Raw genomic sequence first — 18,261 nt, 5'->3', positions numbered from 1 at the left:
ACTCTCTGATTAATTTCTTTCTAATTCCCCCAAGTCCTTGTCATTGTGTTATTTTTCTTTTTCATTCCAAAAAGCATGATTTTATGTTCTTATACTTGAATTTTGTTCTGTCTTTGGCTTGCTTCTTAAGGATGTCCATGGTCATCCTGTACATCAATAGGTGTATCTCACATCTGGAAGATACCATTAGTGGTACAAGGTGATTAATGAAATTCACATTGTTGTGGGTTTGTAAGAAAACTTTTTGTGAAGTCTGCCAATAGCATCCCTTTAACTTGATCTTTTTCTTACCTGACTGTTTTTGTAACCAACTTTTTGTCCACCTTGCGCTTTTTCTACTGGTTTTCTCTGTATCTGCCTTTATAATATTTATTGCCTGTGGAATGTTGAATACTTTAATAAAGTCTAGACGAGGGATAGTAGGAATTGTCAGGTGTGTCTCACAGTTGGCAAACACAATTGCACTGCAGTTCTTTACTTAATATTCTTGGATTATCTCTTCCTTGAAAAGATAATCAAGAGCATCCTGAAAGCTGAGAGTTTTCATGCCGCTAAGGTTGGGTGGAAAGGCCTATTTGTGATGCCTGAATCACTTTTTTTTTTTCTTTTTTTCTCTCTTAGAAATAGGTGTTCCAGTTAGCTGCTGAAAGCAGAGCAAGTATGTCTGTTAATGTAAAGTGTAAGGTCTTCAGTCAGGTGTGCTTTTGGACCTGTAGTCTAATGTGTGATTGTTAGAAGTTCTGGAGATGAATGCTCTGTCCTTCTCTGTTAAAGCAGGTTATGCTCCTGAGTTTTGTGTTCTGCTCAGATATTACTTTTGTATCACTACCTGTATTGTCATTCCCTAGCCTTTGGCTAGTCTGTACAGTGACAGTTTTCTTGCTCACATAATGTGCACAAAGCCACAGAAAAATGCTGATTTTGAGGGTTTGGATTATACCTAATCATCCTGGATTTCCATTTCATCCTTGCTGCCTGGCTACTCTGTATATTCTCTTTTCTATATGGCTGAACACTTTGTTGTTTGTTCTTACAACCCTCTGTAAGGCTTTGCCCATCTTGACTTCTGGTCAAATTTCACTTCACTTCTGCACTCCTTGGCTTCTAAGGCTATTGTGATTTGGGGTTTTGTTGTGGTTTTTAATTGCTGAAGGTTTACTTCTATAGTTATTCAATCCACTTGGCCTGGCCTTGGAAAAATGTTATTTTTTCTTTTTGTACAGGTACAAATAAGAAACTAGTAGGAATCTGATATGAAGAACTGTCAGGCCTATTGACGTCAAAAACTACTCTGGGTTTTATAAAGAATTATTTAGTAAGGAACAGCTTTTTCACAGTTATACATGACTTTCCCACTTGAATCAGACACTTGCTTTCAGTCATGCTTTGTTATTTTATTTAATTTACTCAAAACTGGTTTGTCATTAATTGACCTAAGCTTGTTTGTTATGACAGGATCTTCTGTGCTGTTACTGTTTTCCAAGGTTAAAATGCCCTGTTCTGATTCAGTAAGAAAAAATTTATTTAACCCAAGAAATGTTTGAACTGTATTGTTGTTCAGAAGTTTCTCTTCTCTGACCTATCTAAGAAAGAGAAATAATCCATGCTACAGTCTTAGTGTTATTAGTCTATTATTAGGAACCTCTCTTAATACCATAATCTTACCCAAAGGTACCTCTGTGCTAGTTAAGACACTGTGCCCAGGGGTGTTTCAAACACAGGCACCTGCTGGCACAGCACAGCCTGCGTCAGTGCCGCTCAATTTCTTGCTTCCCAAAACGGGTTGCTGTATGCAGGGTGCCTCGCGGGAATGGCCCTTGGAGCACCTGAACTCAAAAAAACACACTGAAGAGTTAATGGTGATAAAAATGTGCCATATTCATATCAGAGAAAACTTTAGCAGTTTGTTAGCATCAGCTATATTGTTACAGAGCCTGGGCACACTAAGGCTCCCAGGCACATCTGGATTTATTGTTGTAGGTGTCCTCTTGTAATAATGGTTTACAGAGTTATTTGATGTATGCTATTTTTGTTTGTTTAGTCTGAAAATATAGCGATATCCCTGTCTCTTCTGATTTTTTTTCCTGCCTTTCCCAAACAACACTTCTGAATATTTTTATTACTTTTGTATTATACTTTTGCGTTATTTCTGTTGTTAATATAGCCTTAGCTTTGCTTTGAGTTTGCATGGTATTGCACAGGCTTTGTATTGTTCCTGTTTTCAGACAAGTTGTCCTTAACCCATTTGTAGCCTGTCATTGTTTTCAGCTGTCCTGGTCAAATGCTTATGTTGTACATTTATGCAGCCAGAAGCCGGGGTTGGTGATTACAAGTCTTTCCCAAATAGCAGCAACCAAAGGCTGTCACAACAGATGAGAATGACTTGCAAAACCAATTTTTCTCATGGACAGATACCCCTCAGTTGTTTCTATGTAGACTGTTATTAGATCTTTGAGCTTTGAGATCATTTTTGATACCTTCATATAGCCATTAGGCTGAAAAGGGGGGAAAAAAACCCGCAAACCAACACCAAAACAAAAAACCCTAGGAGAAATCTACTGAAGATTGCTTCTACTTCTTTGTCAGACTGGGGGTGGGCAGGTTAGAATATACAATCCTCTGCAGCCTGTTTACTTGAGCCTTAGTTTCAAATGTCCTCAAGTGCAGTCAGTGACTGCTTTCACCTTCCATTCAAAATCCTTTCTTACATTCAACCACTCATATCATTTAACAGATGAAGCAACATTGTTTCCTCCCTATTGCAGACCCATTACTTCTTAGAAAATGGGAATGTTATGAAATTCTTATTCAGTCACTTCAAATTGTCCTTCCATTTGTTTGCCTTTTTTATGTTGCCATAGCAACTGCAAGCTCCTCTGGTTTTCCTTCTTCTTGAGACTTGCTGCTTCTTTGCTTTCCCTTGAAACCTGTTTCAGCCTAGTATTTTTATCTGTAGCAGGCCCGTTACTCATCTTGTCCCTATTATCCAACCATTTTCTCAGCCAGTAACTACATGGTTTTGGATACTGTGGAGAAAATTCCTGCGCTCCCTCCTCCAGTTGTAGCCTCATTTTGCTTATCCTTGACTGCATCCAGTTGTTTGTCAGGACTCTAGTATTTGTTTCAGCTGTTGGTCTAGTTCTTGGATCCTCTTTTTAAAGAAGTCTGACATGTGATGTGTCAGGCAGTTACAGAGTCTGTTGGAAATAATCATGGGCTTTACATTAGTACAGGATTCTGTAAGAGAAGCATTTGTTGTACTGTGTTCCCAAAGCTCCTCTGCTTCTGCATGTTAACGATAGCTGTGCTTAAAACTGGAAAAAAATACATCGTATTTAAATGCACAGGATACATAGAAGGTAAGTTTTTCAGGTTTAGAAGAAAAAGTCATATAAAATTAAAGGAAAAGCTTTGTGTAGGATCAGGCTAGCTACTTTCTCCTTTTTTTGCTTTCTAACCCAAGAACAAGGGCTCTTTTGGGATTTTGGTTATTTTCGTTTTCACACTGGTCAAAATAAATTCTGTCCTTAAAGCCAAATTTATCTTTGCTTTTACCTTCTTGCATTCTTAATTTATGGTGGCTTTTTTTTTTTTTTTTTCTCCCCCCTTTTACTATTTAGGAGGATACAGCAACTGGAAACCTCCAGTGCAGTGCAAAATTTACAATTATCTGAAGAGGATTGGATGTTTCTTTCTTCATCCACGTTGCGGTACCAGAAGAGAAGCAGCAGACTTTGCTCTCTGTATTCATGTAAGTTAGTGTGTGCTTTCTTTATTGTTATGTTTCTGTACCCAGAGAAGAGTAGCAGATGGTATCTGCTATTGATGTTAAGTACTAATTACAGATAAGACTCTTGGATTCTCTTCACTTTTACGTTCACTAAAAAGAATGATAAACCTGTTGCTGAATTGAGTGAAGACAGGCAGTTGAGAAAGGATTTACGTGTTTTCCTTTCCTTCGTTCTATAGGAATAAAAAAGCCCAAATAGGACATCAGTGTGTTGAGGGAGGGAAGAGGCTAGTTAGGGAATGAAGAATAAAATCTCTGAATTCTTACTGTTTCTATTTCAGAGAGAAATGTAACTTCTGCCTCTCGCTTCAAGGAGCCCAAATCTAGAGGCATCTTTAAGATGGAGTTGGATGGCTGCTAGTTTCAGAGACCCTGTTGGGCCGACAGCAGTGCCTCTGTTCAGTAGACTTAGGGCTTTGGGTGGGTTGGGAGAGGTGCAGGTGAAGGAAAGCAATCTGGGATGCCATGAGGACTCGTGTTCTTAATATAGTGCTTTATCAGTTAAATAATAATACTTGAGAATCTTACTTTCTGATATAAACGTGTTTTACAGCAGTGTTTGTATGTTACATAACATTTTTTTTTTTATGGTTGTTAAAATGCTCTGGACAGGTGAACTGGTTTATGGAAGTGGTTCTGAAATGCTGCTTTTTAGGAATTTGCTCCATACTCAATCTGTTCTGTTCTGGTAGCCATTTCCTGTATCTATGGTGATAAGTATAGAATGTAGTGTCAAACTGTTGAAATGTTTCACAGTGGTATAATGTGCATTGGACCACAAAAGTGGAGGTAAGTTGCTGTAGAAGGCTTTCCTGTGAAGACCTATCTTACAAAAAGCTAGCCAAACCCCCCAAGATTAAAACATGATCTCAGTTCAACACTCTGCATTTGTTTCTGTGATAGGCTGGTCGTCTGGATGAACACCTGCCCAAGCAAATTCCTTTCACTGTACTTTCTGGAGACAAAAGCTTCCTGGAACTGGAAACTCAATTTAAACTGACTCAGCGATCAGCTCGCATCCTAAATCCTCACCACATTGAGGGAGACATGATGTGTGCCTTGCTAAACAGCATTTCAGACACCGCAAAAGGTAGAAAGTAAACACATTAAACACAATCTTTCCAGTAAACTGATAGTTCTTTCCAATAAAAGGATTGAACACTGACGCGTAACACAAGCTGTTGTTTGATGCTTCTTGTATTGTACTGGTGTTTCAATGAAATATAGATCAGAAAATCAATTTGCTGGGGGCAGGCTTTGAAACCAGATTTAGACATTTTTACTCAACATAACAAACTGTTCTCCCTGTATTCTTTATTATAGCAGAAGACAAATTGTTGCAGTCTGAAAATTCCTTTCTAGTTATAGAGAAGCTGTTCAGAGCACTCTCGTGTGCACATTTCTCAATTTGTACTCAAACCTGCTTGGCTTCATTTGTTCTGGGTCTGAAACAAACGTGACCTTGCTAAAGCATCATTACTTCTCAGAGTTTCTCTGCCAATTTTAACTCTGATTGTCCTCCTGGCTACTTCCAGTCACTTGATAAGTGTCTTCACTAGCACATGGCTCATACATCCGTTTAGAGGGAAAATATTGATGAAAGCTTTTAAGTTTTTTCTGGAATTCCGTGTTCTAATTAATGGCGTGCTAAAATGATCACATTGTTTTTGTATTGTTACTGAAAAATCAGAGACAAACTGTGTAATACTTGTTTTTTGAGTTTTAGAGTGTAGGCATTCTTTATTTTTGGCACTGGGTGTACGGGAGAGAAGTTCCACTTAATGTGCATGCTGACTTAGTTCTTTGTTTGTCTTTATATGGCTGATCTATACGTACTTATGGCACTTCTGAGAAACCATTAGCGTATTCGTTACAGTTCCAAGAGTGCTTACCATATCTACACGCTTGCTACACGTGTGGTCTAATAAGTCAGGGGTCCTCTGGTGGTCATTTGGGACATCTTCATTCTCTTCTTCATCTTCCTCCTCTTCTTCTTCTTGTCCTTTTTGTGACCTCTTCTCCTGGCCCTGTTTCAGCACTCCTGGCTCATGTCCTGGTTTTGGATCGGTCTTACCTACTGGTAGCTAAACTACACAATGCAGCATTGTACAGCTCAGCAATGTCATGGTTATGTTTGTCGCAACGCTTCCAGCTAAGCACACTGGCAAAATTCTTCTGGTATCAGTATAGAATAATCAAGAGGTCTGAGCCTGCTCATTGTCGTGCAGAGGATACCATGCAAAGGAGCTAAGCTGAGATTTAGTACTTCACAGTATTTTAAAGTATCTTGAAGTAAAGTTTTCCTGGAAGACCTGTAGACACACTATTGCTTTTCCTGGCTTCTTGTTGTGGTTTTGGGGGCTTGCAAATTGATTGCATATTATAAAAAGTTGTCTCTGAATTAGCCCTACGCTGTTCTTAAAAAAATATACTGCTAGTCTTGGTGTAGGTGCATGAGAGCTATCACATGGTGCTGCTGTTCTACCAGGAACATTAAAGAGGAGTGCTAGCACTGAATGGTGAATTGACATTGATTGATTAAAGGGGAAAAGGAAAGATAGGCTAACCAAATGGTTTCCTGAGAAAAATTATCTGTGGTGAGCTGGAATTGATTTATGTGCTTCTGATACAGAAAAGGTGCTTATAGAGTTTTCTGGCCACCCCAGGCATTTGCTGGTCTAGATTTTGCAGCTGGATTATGGAGATGTGATTCCCAGCTAGAAGCAACCACACCAGTAAAATTTCTTGGCGTAGTTAATTACGGAACTGTCATTTTCACTAGTACGGTTCATTTTGCTCAAGGGGGAAGATGACTTTTCTCCAGGTATCTATAAAGCTACACACTGAATCACTGCATTCCCATGATGAATGTTTTCTTTGGAGACCATATTGGAATTCTTGGATTGATAAATCTCCTCTAATGTGATCATAGCTATAACTATATATTAATGTGGGAGGCTGGTTTTGCTTTAGGAGCTTAGCATAATTTTGGGAGGAAGAGTTGGAAGAGAACTGTAACTTGCAAGCAGTCAATTTAGCTGTAGGGTCTTCCTTTCTTGTAGAGTTTGTACAGCTTTAATGATAGAAGACAGTGAGAAGCAAGGAATGACTGTTTTGCTGTGCAAGGCTACTCTAGCTCCCCGCCTGGGTAGTTTTACTAGTATAGCTTTATCCACCAGAGCATACTGGCTCAGAGGTGATGACTTTCATCTAACCATTTTTTGTGTATAAATTTTACTCCATAATTTTTTTTATATTGGTCTTGCTTTCAGAAGTTTCCTAATCTAACCCTTCTTTTAATGTCCTTTACTACATAAATGTTTAATTTACTATTATGGTCATGTGAACTACTGAGAGGCCCCAAACCTTAACTTGCTGGCAGGCTGATCATTGCACATCCCACTTAAGTTACGCATGTGATTGTTATAAAAAAATTAAATACTTTGAGCAAGAAAGTGATGGAATTGCACATGAGCCCTCTGGTTGTTGGCATTCCCTGGCAAACTTGTAAGGAACAGAATTGTCTTGAGGCATCTTTGGGTCCCCTTCTCCAGTCAGTGTCAGCAGGGACGGACCCAGACAGTGAGAGCTGCCTTTGTCTCCCGTTTCTGTATTAAAACAGGACATTAGCAAATCCAGTTCTGATAATAGGTGGTGGGATTGTGTTGTTACCAAGAGTGTATAAAGTTTTCCTTAAAAAGGTAAGCCACTGCATAATACACACTTCACTGTGTGGCTCAGCAGCATCAGCAAGCATTTGCAAGTCTTAGTGTGGCAAGACCAGTATCAGAAAGCTGAGGTGGAAAGTTGTGTAGTGTATCATAGGCTGGTATAACCTGTTGTCCTGTTACAGAAATGCAGCTGAATATAAGGAAATATAAACAAGAATTGCTTGCTTTGTGACTTTCTCAAGCCTATGGCTATTATTCTGGACAGAGAAATAACTGAGAAACAGTTACGACAGATTTGTGTTGAAAAACATAGTTGTTGGTATTGGATGAGCTGCAAAATGGAAAAGCTATTTCCCTGAATCACCTTCTCAGAGCTATCATTAACTTGTGAGCAGCTGGATTGTGGCAATCCTTGGGAACCATTTTACCGTGTCAGCAGAGCTGCTGTGGGAACTGTGGTGTGTGCATTTTAAAATAAAAAGTTCCTGCATATGTTACAATAGGATTTCAAGTGTATGCTACCTTAGACCATTGGCTGTAGTGGATGCATGAATTCCATCTGAGGTGTGAAGAGAGTGGGCAAGACACTTATTCTTATTTGCTGTCTGCTGCAGCTAAGCCTGAGTTCATAAATACAGAAGCTGGTTTTTTTTTTTCTTTTATGCTGAAGGCACAAACGCATCGTGCATATTACTTAAGTGTTTTGAGAAGGGTAGAAGTTTTCAATGTCTCCCTCTGTAATTTCTTTGCAAACAGAAGTTTGTAGCATGCAGAAAAACACCATTTTTTCCTTGTCTGTGTCTTGACACTTCATATCTAGTCATGACAGTATGGTTACAGCCTGTGCCTTTAACAAGTGCTGGGCAAAGTTGAGGGCAAAGCTGATGATAGGTTAGAGGTCATCATACCCATCCTGACACTGACAGAAATGCTGCAGCTTTTTGGTTGTCAAAAGTGATTTTTGTGTAAATTGATGGGTTTAGCTTAACTGTATTTCTCACAGTCATATTCAAACGAGATCTTTTGTTTTACTTAGCTCAGTCAATAGACTTCTTTTAATAATAGGAGGTCCAATTTTTTTTTTTTAGTATTTCTTCTTTCTTTTGAAGAGCCAGGTATAGTGTTGTACTATGTACAAATAACCACTGCACCTCTTGCACTGACACAAAAGGTTTTTTTCCACTATGCTCAAGTGGAGTGGTCAGCCTGCATCTGCAATTCACTAGTATTGCCTGAAGTGTTTAAATACTACTGAATGCAGCTTTTATGAGAGTTTATATTTGGAAAAGCAGGATTTCAGTTCATTTTGATGAATGCTGTTAAGCTTCCTAGCTCCTACTATCCCAAAAATCTTTTGGTTTACACAGAGCCAACAAAAGAATTTAAGAAGAGTTAAGAATTAATTTACAGAAGACATTGAGAATAATCGCTCGCTTTCTCAGTAGTAAAATCTTTGTGGGTGTTCAGGTCCAATATAAATACCGCATTTGACCCCAGTCTCTGCTTTTTCTGAATGTTAACACAGACTGCAAATGACTAAAGACGGCTCACAGCCTCCAACCCCCACTGTCCAAAGAGACTGAATGTGAAGGGCATGAGCATCTGCAGTGTGATGCGCTGTGAATGAATGATAGTTACTCTAGTAAGAATCTATTCCTTTGTTTATGCTGTTGCTACAGTGGCCACAACCTGTTGCAGTAGGGAGTGTTAAGAAATTCACCTTTCAGTTGTAACCTTGTATTTAGCTACAACAGGAAGTTACTGTTGGCTTTGGTGTGTCAGTGACATCTGTTGTGTGCATCTTTGAACGTATGTATATGCCCTAGGGAGAAAGCAACGTACTGAGACTTAAGATAATGAGTCTGAACAAGAATTGTAGCCAAGTGCATGAACTAGGAAGGCCTCACCACTCAGATAATGCAAAAAAAAAAATTTAAAAAAAATCAAGGTTTAATTTAATATGGTTGTGAATTTGAGAGGTATCTAAGATGAAAGTTAAGTGAAAATCTCAGTGACCACCACTGTTGGCCAGAGTTTCCAAAAAAAAATGCAGTTGGAGGAGGGCGAGGGATTTAGAGCTTTATTTTCAGACATGCTACACTTGTATGAACAGATGAATGAGCATTTATAGGGAGAGATGTATAGAGTGAAGCTTTAGTTTTCATGGAGGAAGTCTGGTGGGTTTGTGAACCCTCAGCAGGAAGTAGCTCTCCTTCCTCTTAAAGATGATGAAGAAACAGAGATTAGAGCAGGAAGTACTGGGGACGAGTTGTGGAGAAGATCCTCTGAGGGACATACTGAAGAATGAATAAAGGAAAGGATTCTGGAAGCCAGGGAGCACTGTTTCAAAGGCAGCATGCTCACACACACTGAACATGATTGCTTATGTAGGGCTGAGGTACTGATCTGAAGTTTTTGACTAAGTAGTTACTAGGAGTCTGAATGTGGTAACTAATGGTGTCCTTAAGGTGAAGTAGCCCTAAAACTTCAGACATCAACTGTAAAAGGGAAAAGGTCACTGGTTGGAGAGACAGCAAGTTAAGTGTGATATTAATGCACTGTACATTGGGATGGGAAAGAGGCAGATGAGATTGGGAGAAGGAGCATTGTAGGAGAAAGGAGTGAAGGTAGGGTGTGAGACTGCACACTGAAGTAGTTAGGAGGTGCGTTAAGAAGTTGTGTGGCAAGGGAGGAGGTCTAAGGTGGAGAAAGGGAAACTGAGTTTCTGGTGAGGTAGAGGAACTGGTAGATCTGATGGAAATTAGGGGGATGGTGGTAACCAGGGAGGTTGCAAGAGAAGATGATCAGATACAGGGAGGGGATCATGCTGAGCCATGTGTGCAGCTAATGCAAATACGAGCTGTGGTGCTTTGATATCAGGACAGTGGGTGGCGCTTGCATTCTGTGAGTTTACCACTCTCTTCCCAGAATAGGTTTCTATGAGACACTCATGAATTGTCAAAAAAATCACTGTTTGCTCCCTTCTATAGGGTTAATTTTTCTGATCTGAGCTCTGTATTCATCCAGAATTTACTTTCCTGGTTATTTTTGTTCTTCCAGCAGGAATTTGGCAATATGTGAAGACAACAGTGTAGCAGTAGGATTTCTTTGAGAGAATAGGTACAGTCAGAGTTTTAGCTCTTTGCTTATTTAACAAAATGTACTAGAGAAGAGGCTATATCTTGATCTCTTGGCTGAGAAGCCAGGCAATTGCTTTTCCTCTGACCCTGGAGGAGTTGGGAGCTACAGAATATGCTAAGCATTTTAACAAGAGAAACAGGACATGCCTGTTTTCTTCAAATTAAACATTCCTATTTACTCCTTGTGATCAGAAGATGCCAGCAGTACCAGGAGTATATGCTGATGAAACATGGGCTGGATGGGAAAACGGAGGTGGATTGAAAATTGGCTGAATGGACGGACCTGGAATATGGTGATATGGATATGGTGGTATGAAGTCCAGTTGGAGGCCAGTAACCAGCTGCGTACCCCAGGGGTCAATACCGGATCTGGTCCTGTTTAATGTCTTCATTAATGACTTCCATGGTGGTGGGGTAGAGTGTACCCTCAGCAGCTTTGCTGATGACAAAAATTGGGAGTGGCAGCTGATAGATCAGAAGGTTGTGCTGCCACCCAGAGAAACCTTGACAGGGCAGAAATGGGCTGACAGGAACCTCGTGAAGTTCAACAAGAAGTGCCAAGTCCTGCACCTGGAGGGTGTGACCCAGGGATCAGCCAGCTGGAAAACAGCTTTGTGGAAGAGGACCTAGGTGTCCTGGTGGACACCAAGGTGATGGCAATCCAGTAGTGTGCTCTCATGGTTGGCCTGTTAGTTTGAGGAGTCTGCATTTGAGGGGTCTGCATACAACCCTGGGCTGCGTGAGGAGGACTGCTGCCAGCAGTTTGAGGGAAGTGGTCCTTTCCCTCTGCTTAGCACTGGTAAGGCCCTAACTGTCAAGTTCTGAGCTCCCCAGTACACTGTCTTTTTGGTAATATTCAAAAACCACCTGGACATGGTCCTGGGCAGCCTTCTGTAGGTGATCCTGCTGGAGCAGGGGGGCTGGATGGGGTGAACTCCAGAGGTCCCTTCCATCCTCAGCCATTCTGTGCTATTTGCATGGAGTATATTCTTAACTGGAGTCCAAGATCTCTGAGAGCAGGGTTCAGTCCCAGGGTACAGGTGCACTGTGAGCAATGTTAGATCAAGCACAATGATCTGTCCCATGTGGAGAAGTAGCCTGGTGTCTTCTGACTTGAAAACGTATCTGTTCACTCAGGTGGCCTTTCCTTCTCTTTGGTTGACAAGTGACGAGTTCCACAATAATACTTCTTGCTGTCTAGCCCCTAAAGGAAGCTGAATTCCTGCCCCCCACCCCCTTATTGTTGAGGCATTTCTGCCTAGGATTTCTGCCTGCAGACAGCTTTTCTTTTTTTTGACTGTTACAGTCTTATTCCCAATTCCCATAGAAACATATCAGGACATCTTAAAATTCTCATCTTTGCTGCCTTTGTGCCTTTAGTCTTTGTTCTGTGTAGGTTTGGGGAGGATGGGGGCAGGGAGAATACTGAGGACAAGCATAACTTTTTTTTTTTTTTTTTTTACTTTTGGGTAAGGAAAGTCTCAGTATAATTTGAGATACTGACAAGCCTTTGCATGAAAACCTCCTAAATAACATTTGGCTCTTTGTTAGGTTCTTAATAGGTTAACTTTCACCAACTCAAAAGATTTTGGAGAATCCAGCAACTGCCTTCATGGGAAGCTGTATGTGTGTTAATACAGTTAGGTAGAGGGGAGAGGAGTCTGGCAAATTATGACCAGTGAAAGCAGAGCATAGCTCATGAGACTTTCAACATACTGCATAACAACATTTGACTCGGAGCTGACTTTTTTCCCCTCAAACTGACAGAAGATCATCAGTACTCATTGTTTTCAAGTTTCGCAGTGGAATTGTGTTATCTTTAACTATGTTTTAAGCAAACCTGTTCTCTGTGATGTTATAACCATCAAGTAGTAGTTAGGTATTGCATATCAGGTGTAGTGATAAATCATGGGGCAGACAGCTTGTTTTAAAAGTGTTTGAATGTTTTGCATGCCAGTTTGCATGTACCTCTGTTCCAATATGAATGTGTACCCCGTGTTATTATAGTGGTGTAATTAAGGTGGTATGACTAGCAAAACATTTTGGCAAGATGAGGCCTGCATTAATACCTAAGATGAATCCTAAACTTCCTTAATGGAATTACTATTTTAGTTTATCAATCCTGTTTTAGCATTCATAACTGTCCTATTTGACAGTAAAGTCAACTGTATTCTGAAAAGTGATTGTCAAGTTAGCCTTTTGCCTGGGTCAGGGAAGCCAGGAGCGAGCAGGAAAGCACTGTCCTCCACCAGCGTGTCTGTGGGTTGCCATCACGGCTGCTTCTATGGTGCATGCTAACTCACTGAGTAGCTGGTTCCAGGACAGTTGACTTCTTCAGAACCTATCTGAAAGACTCCTGGATTTTTGACTGCTCTGCTATTTAATGATCTAGGCAAGATGCCAATCAGAAGGATATTGCCTTGGCCATTTGCCAGCATCTTCTGTCAGGTCGCCTAAAAAACCTGCATAGACTTTCATAAAAGTGCTCTTAATGCAATTTTATTGAAAATAGTAGTAAACCAGAGACCCCTTTGTACTATTCTAACCTACTGTTCACAAGAACTCAATTCTTCTATTTTATGTATGCCAGAAAGAGTTAGGGAGTGATTGCTTCCACTGCTATAAAACTTTTTAGAGCAGGCTGAGATGTCTTCCGAGCTGGAAGATTAAAAAGCTGGTTACTAAGGCAGAATCCACTTGTGCAAAACCTCTTCTTTGCACTTTCCTCCCTTTCATGAGTGATTGTAATGACATTTTTGGGGAGGTTGCATGGATCTTTTTCTTTGACTTTGTTTGCTTTGGAAGAGGATGTTGGAAGTAGTATCTCTTCTGCCCCAAGATAGCAGGCAGCTCCAAAAAGGATTACCAGTCTGCCAAGTGACTGGAGAAAGACCATTTTAACTGAAGTGTATATCCAGCTATTTCTGGGATCTTTGTGGGCTCCTGATCTCTGTTTGATACCAGCTGTTGAAGTTTGTATTCCTGGAATTGGGAAAGTCAGCAACATTACTGCTTAAACAAGGTATACATGTCAGAGGTTTGAAAAGAAGCTTTAGAAAGTGTATTAGAAAGTGTTTAGAAAAGTGTTTAGAAAGTGAATACCTAACTTGGGTCATTTAAAATGCCAGAAGTCACACACTCAGTAAATTAATGTCTGTATTGGAAAGTTCTTGGCCAGTAAACATATTCAGAAGTACGTTGGTGTGCTAATAAATGTGAGGACTGTAAGGAAAGTGCTTATGTTGATATGACTGTAGGAGACCTAGTTGATTGTGAATACTGTGAGACCTTGTTACAGAGACCATCTCCCAGAATAGCAATAGCCTGTAGCAAGAGAATGAATACAGTGTGACTCATGGCCTTGCTTATTTTTTTAACCTGTAGTTTACTGAGACTCTTGTTTAAAACAAATGAAGGAAAAAAACCACCTTAGGTACACCAGTCCTGCTAGGCACTTCAAAACAGAGCTGTCGTTCTGGAAACCAGCCTCATGAAGAGCATTATTTAGACAAGGAAAGGGGATAGAGTTTTAGCTGGGCTTGAATATGATGAGTTAGCAGATGGAACTCAGTGTATCAACTATTTTATCTTTTTTTTTTTTTCCTGCGAGACTTGAACATCTGCTGAATTGCACTGCTTAGTTGAGTTACAGCACTCCATTGTTCAAAGAGTATTTAGGCAACAAAATACAGCTAAGATCATGTGTAGGCAGACACATGCACTTCTTCCCATAATTAAATCCTTGATATATTTTGTAGAAAGTAAATAATGTCTTTTTTCTTTTATAACTATTACAAAAAAACAAATGCAGTAAACACTAACAGTAGCTTCTGCACCTATTATTTCTCGTTACTGCTTTAAAATAATTGAAGCAGTCTGCCTCTAGATGTTGGGGAGAAAGGCAGGAAGGTAGCTGAAAAGCAACTGTCTTTTGAGTTACTGTCTTAAACTTCCACTGTAATGTATTTTTATCTTGATTTTCAGATCATAACAATTGTATTTCTTCAAATCCAACCTACAATGTTGTTAAAGTAAGAAATGCAAGTGCGGATTGTGAGCTTCTATTAAAAGCAATGTGTAATTTGTTTCAATTTTGCATGTAAGGTTCAGATAGCGAAGAGGATGAAGATACACTAACAGCGAAGAGGAGCTTAGAAGAAATGAACGAACGGGAAGGTCTGCTAATTTTTTCTTTTCTGTGTTGAGGAGTGCTATTAATCATTGAAGATACAGAAACTAAACTTACTATCAGTTTTACAGCAGGTGACATGTTACAAATACTCTCTAAAATATGCTGGACAATCTTGAGTAGTGAAGAACACTGTGAGTTATAAATAAAAGATAAATTTCTTAAACTGAAAAGTATGCCAGCAGCCAAAATCTATTTTATTGGCGCACCACCACAGGGTACTGTGCAATTAAAAGACTTGACTGAACTCACTTTGTACGAGTTTAGTATGACTGTTGACTCGGAGTAGAACTACTGACTAAATAGTTGAACTTCTGAATAAATAGTTCAAAATAGATACTGGATCTCAACAAAGCACTCTGGTCTCCTAAAAGAGCTGCAGATTTATGCATGTTTGAATCAGCAGTACAGTCTGCTCACATTGTATCTTACCTCATTTGAAATTGTTTTCATCCTTTTGCTGCTGTGCTTAGTGGTGGCATTCATCCAATGTAGTTGTTAAATTATTTTCAAAGTGCGCTGTAGTCCATCACCAAAAGTTATTATTTAATGGCTTAGCTCTGCCCTTTCACCTGATAGAAATAAGGTGTGCTAAAAAAAAAAGTCAAATTAATAGTTTGTACAAGGTCAGTGATAAAACTGATAACTGAATCTTACATTTCCAGAATTTATTCAGTTACAAATTTACCAACTGTTACTAAATATTGTTACTAAATGTCCAACATATTCAGCTACAGTACTGAAAGTTTGCTGTGCTCAGGTCACCCTAGCACTGGATATTGCCATCAGGGATAGCAGTGGCATTTGCTGCATACAGGAGGTTCCAGTTCTGATGCTTCAGTGCTGAAGGCATCTGTCTGACCTTAGGAAGCAGCGTGGCTTCAGCTGTGTTCACTGGCTGCCTGTGTGGTTAATGGCGGTTCTGTCATGGGGTAAGAGAGTGAGAGGCAAAATCAGCTCCAGGAAGGGGTAAAAAGGAAAAAGCCTTCAGGAAGGGGTAAAAAGGAAAAAGCACTAGCAACTGCTGGAAGAGGAGAAGGCAAAAAGCAAGTGTAGGAGGCAGAAGAAGGTGCTTCAGCAGCTCCAGGGAGCAGAGGACAATCCAGGTATCACTGTGGAGCTAACTGCATGCCATTAGTAACAGAGTCACAGTTTGGACCTTTTTCTTGATTCTTGCACGTGCTTACTGACTGACAACAAATTTTAATGTAAGCCGTTGTCTGCAAATGGCTTTCTGCTTTATTTTGGTTTCAAAATTTCTTTTTTGTTTCTGTGACCATGTAATGTTTTCCTTTCAGAAACTAACATCTCTTTTACCAGTAGTACTGGATATTATAGTAGAGTCCAGGTGAATGAATGTGGGCTGCTGGCATGAGATAGAATTCATTGATACTACTTCTGTTCCAAATCTAGGTCTTACATAAAACAGGCCAACAATAATTAAAGTGTTAAAATGTTATATTAATATATATTAATTATTCTGTTCCCTTTGTCATAAGAACAGCTTTTTTTATAGGATGTCCTTGTGTCCTTCTAAAGCAGAAGGTTAATAATTCCAGGATGATAGTGTGTCTGAAAGCTGCTTTAATTTTTCCAACTATACTATTGGTATTAATATTTACTGTACAGATAAACCTTGTCTAACTTGTCATATTTAATTCACTAACACCAAACAATTAGTGCCCAAAACAACTTCAATGTAATGCAGAAACGGAGTTTCTTTCTGATTATTATGAAAAGTGTTTGAGAGGTTGTTAACAAGTCAGATACATGCAGTGTAGTCTTCCCCCACCCCCCACCCCCCGCCATCAAAAATGTTCCAGCCCTGAGCTAAACTATTCTTACTGTTGACGTGACTTTTTCTCTACTTACATCTGACCTTCCTAGTAAGAGTAACAACAGTGGTGCCGACTTAGAATAAGGGAGTGTCTATTGATAAAGAACTAGAATGAAAGTACTGAGAACACTTGGCTTGTTTTGTGTGTCTGTCTCTTTTGTTTTAATACTTGGTGCATACATACGGGTTTTAATCTTGGTATTATTTTGACCAGTAAATATGTAGTTGTGTTATACTCTTAAACTACTCATTGGGCTGCCCCTAGTTAATACAGTGGAAGGTTGTAGAGGTTGTTCCTGTATTTTGAAGTGTTGAAAGGATGGCATATACTTTCATTCTGTTTCTCTACTATATTTTGCAGTCTACTGACATTGCCCACGGAAGTAATTTGTTGCTTTATGTAGTAATATTAATGTAGCTGTGTTTAGGACTAGTTATCAACCATAGTTTGAGATTATTATTTTATTTATTTATTTATACAGAGGAAGATGCAGATTTGGAAGAAGCTATCAAGAGAAGCCTTGAGGAAATGTAAATGAAGATTCTCCAGTACACTAACACCATGTCATCAGAGCTGCTCACAAAAATGGAAGCTTGTTCATCTATTTACAAAGGTTCAAAAATACCGCTTTAAAAACACATCTGTATCTTGAATAGTTAGATTTATAATCTGATGTCCTGTCATGGTGATGAACAGCTGGAGTTTATAGATATCCGCTGCAATATACTGTGTATGATTAAAAATAAATTTTTAAGCTTTTGCATATTCTGTTTCTAATGGGTGATGACTAAGTCTCTCCATTCTAGCTGTATAAGTTATTGCCTAATTAGTAGGCTGGTCTTACTAGGTATTTGGGGGGAGGTTGTTGCTAATTTTTTTTAATTGGTTCTTCTATTTAATTTTTTTTTTGTTTTACAAAATGTCATTGTCTTTATTTACTTTTTCATGTGGTCCTTGCAACAGATAAAAATAGTAAACTCCAATTATCTCAGATTTGCCTGGCTAATCTTGTTATAAAGAGAAGCTTAGATTCCAGGTTTATAAATTGAACATACAGCCTAACTCTTGCCTGTGGCCAGTCTCGCCTCATAGACCGTAGTTTTGTCTACATTCTGTTTGTTAGAAATGTCAGAATCAGGACCACAGGCTGTATAGTTAGCTAACTTTATTTTTCTAAATGTATATGTTTTTTTCAGTAGTAGCAAGGTAGCACATTGGATTTGATGGTTTAAAGTTTGACGGGTTCAGTTCCTTTCCCTGATCTGAGGCTGGAACAACTTTTTAAGAGAACAGAAGCTAAATAAACTTTCTAGTTCCTGTTTGGAATAGATGTGAGAGAATTTAAGCTGTATTATTCCTATATACTATTGTCTTTGCTCCCTTCTGCTCATGAAGAGGTAGCTTTGGACAAATGAATGTAAATGTCTTAATTATTTTTGTACTGTCATTATTTTAAGGTGAACAACTATTTCTTTGTTGAAAATTATCTGTCACTTTTCTCTGTTCCTTAGTTTAAAAATACCTATGCAAACTGTCCAGCTTTACCAGCCTATTATACTTCAGTTAATGATTGCTCTCCATCAGTAAGAAATCTTAATATAATAAAATGCCAGCTTGGGGTTTTTATTGTTAA

At 39.2% G+C, this 18,261-nt stretch overlaps 1 protein-coding gene across 3 annotated transcripts in view; it reads left to right on the top strand.

The window, feature by feature from the left end:
* The window catches only part of ZNF451 (zinc finger protein 451), a 39,086-nt gene extending 20,825 nt beyond the window's left edge, over nucleotides 1–18,261 (top strand). For 2 of the 3 annotated variants that reach the window (XM_040598030.1, XM_040598031.1), the window contains exons 12-15: nucleotides 3,621–3,751; nucleotides 4,694–4,880; nucleotides 14,706–14,777; nucleotides 17,110–18,261. In XM_040598030.1, coding sequence (XP_040453964.1) covers nucleotides 3,621–3,751; nucleotides 4,694–4,880; nucleotides 14,706–14,777; nucleotides 17,110–17,162 — 443 coding nt within the window. In that variant the 3' untranslated portion in view covers nucleotides 17,163–18,261. The remainder of the gene's footprint in view (nucleotides 1–3,620; nucleotides 3,752–4,693; nucleotides 4,881–14,705; nucleotides 14,778–17,109) is intronic. The other variant, XM_040598032.1, reaches the window with a different exon arrangement.

The sequence above is a fragment of the Falco naumanni genome, chromosome 6, assembly GCF_017639655.2.
Source record: "Falco naumanni isolate bFalNau1 chromosome 6, bFalNau1.pat, whole genome shotgun sequence".
NCBI lineage: Eukaryota > Metazoa > Chordata > Aves > Falconiformes > Falconidae > Falco > Falco naumanni.
The sequence above is the reverse complement of the archived record's forward strand: the minus strand, read 5'-3'. Positions and strand labels throughout refer to the sequence as shown.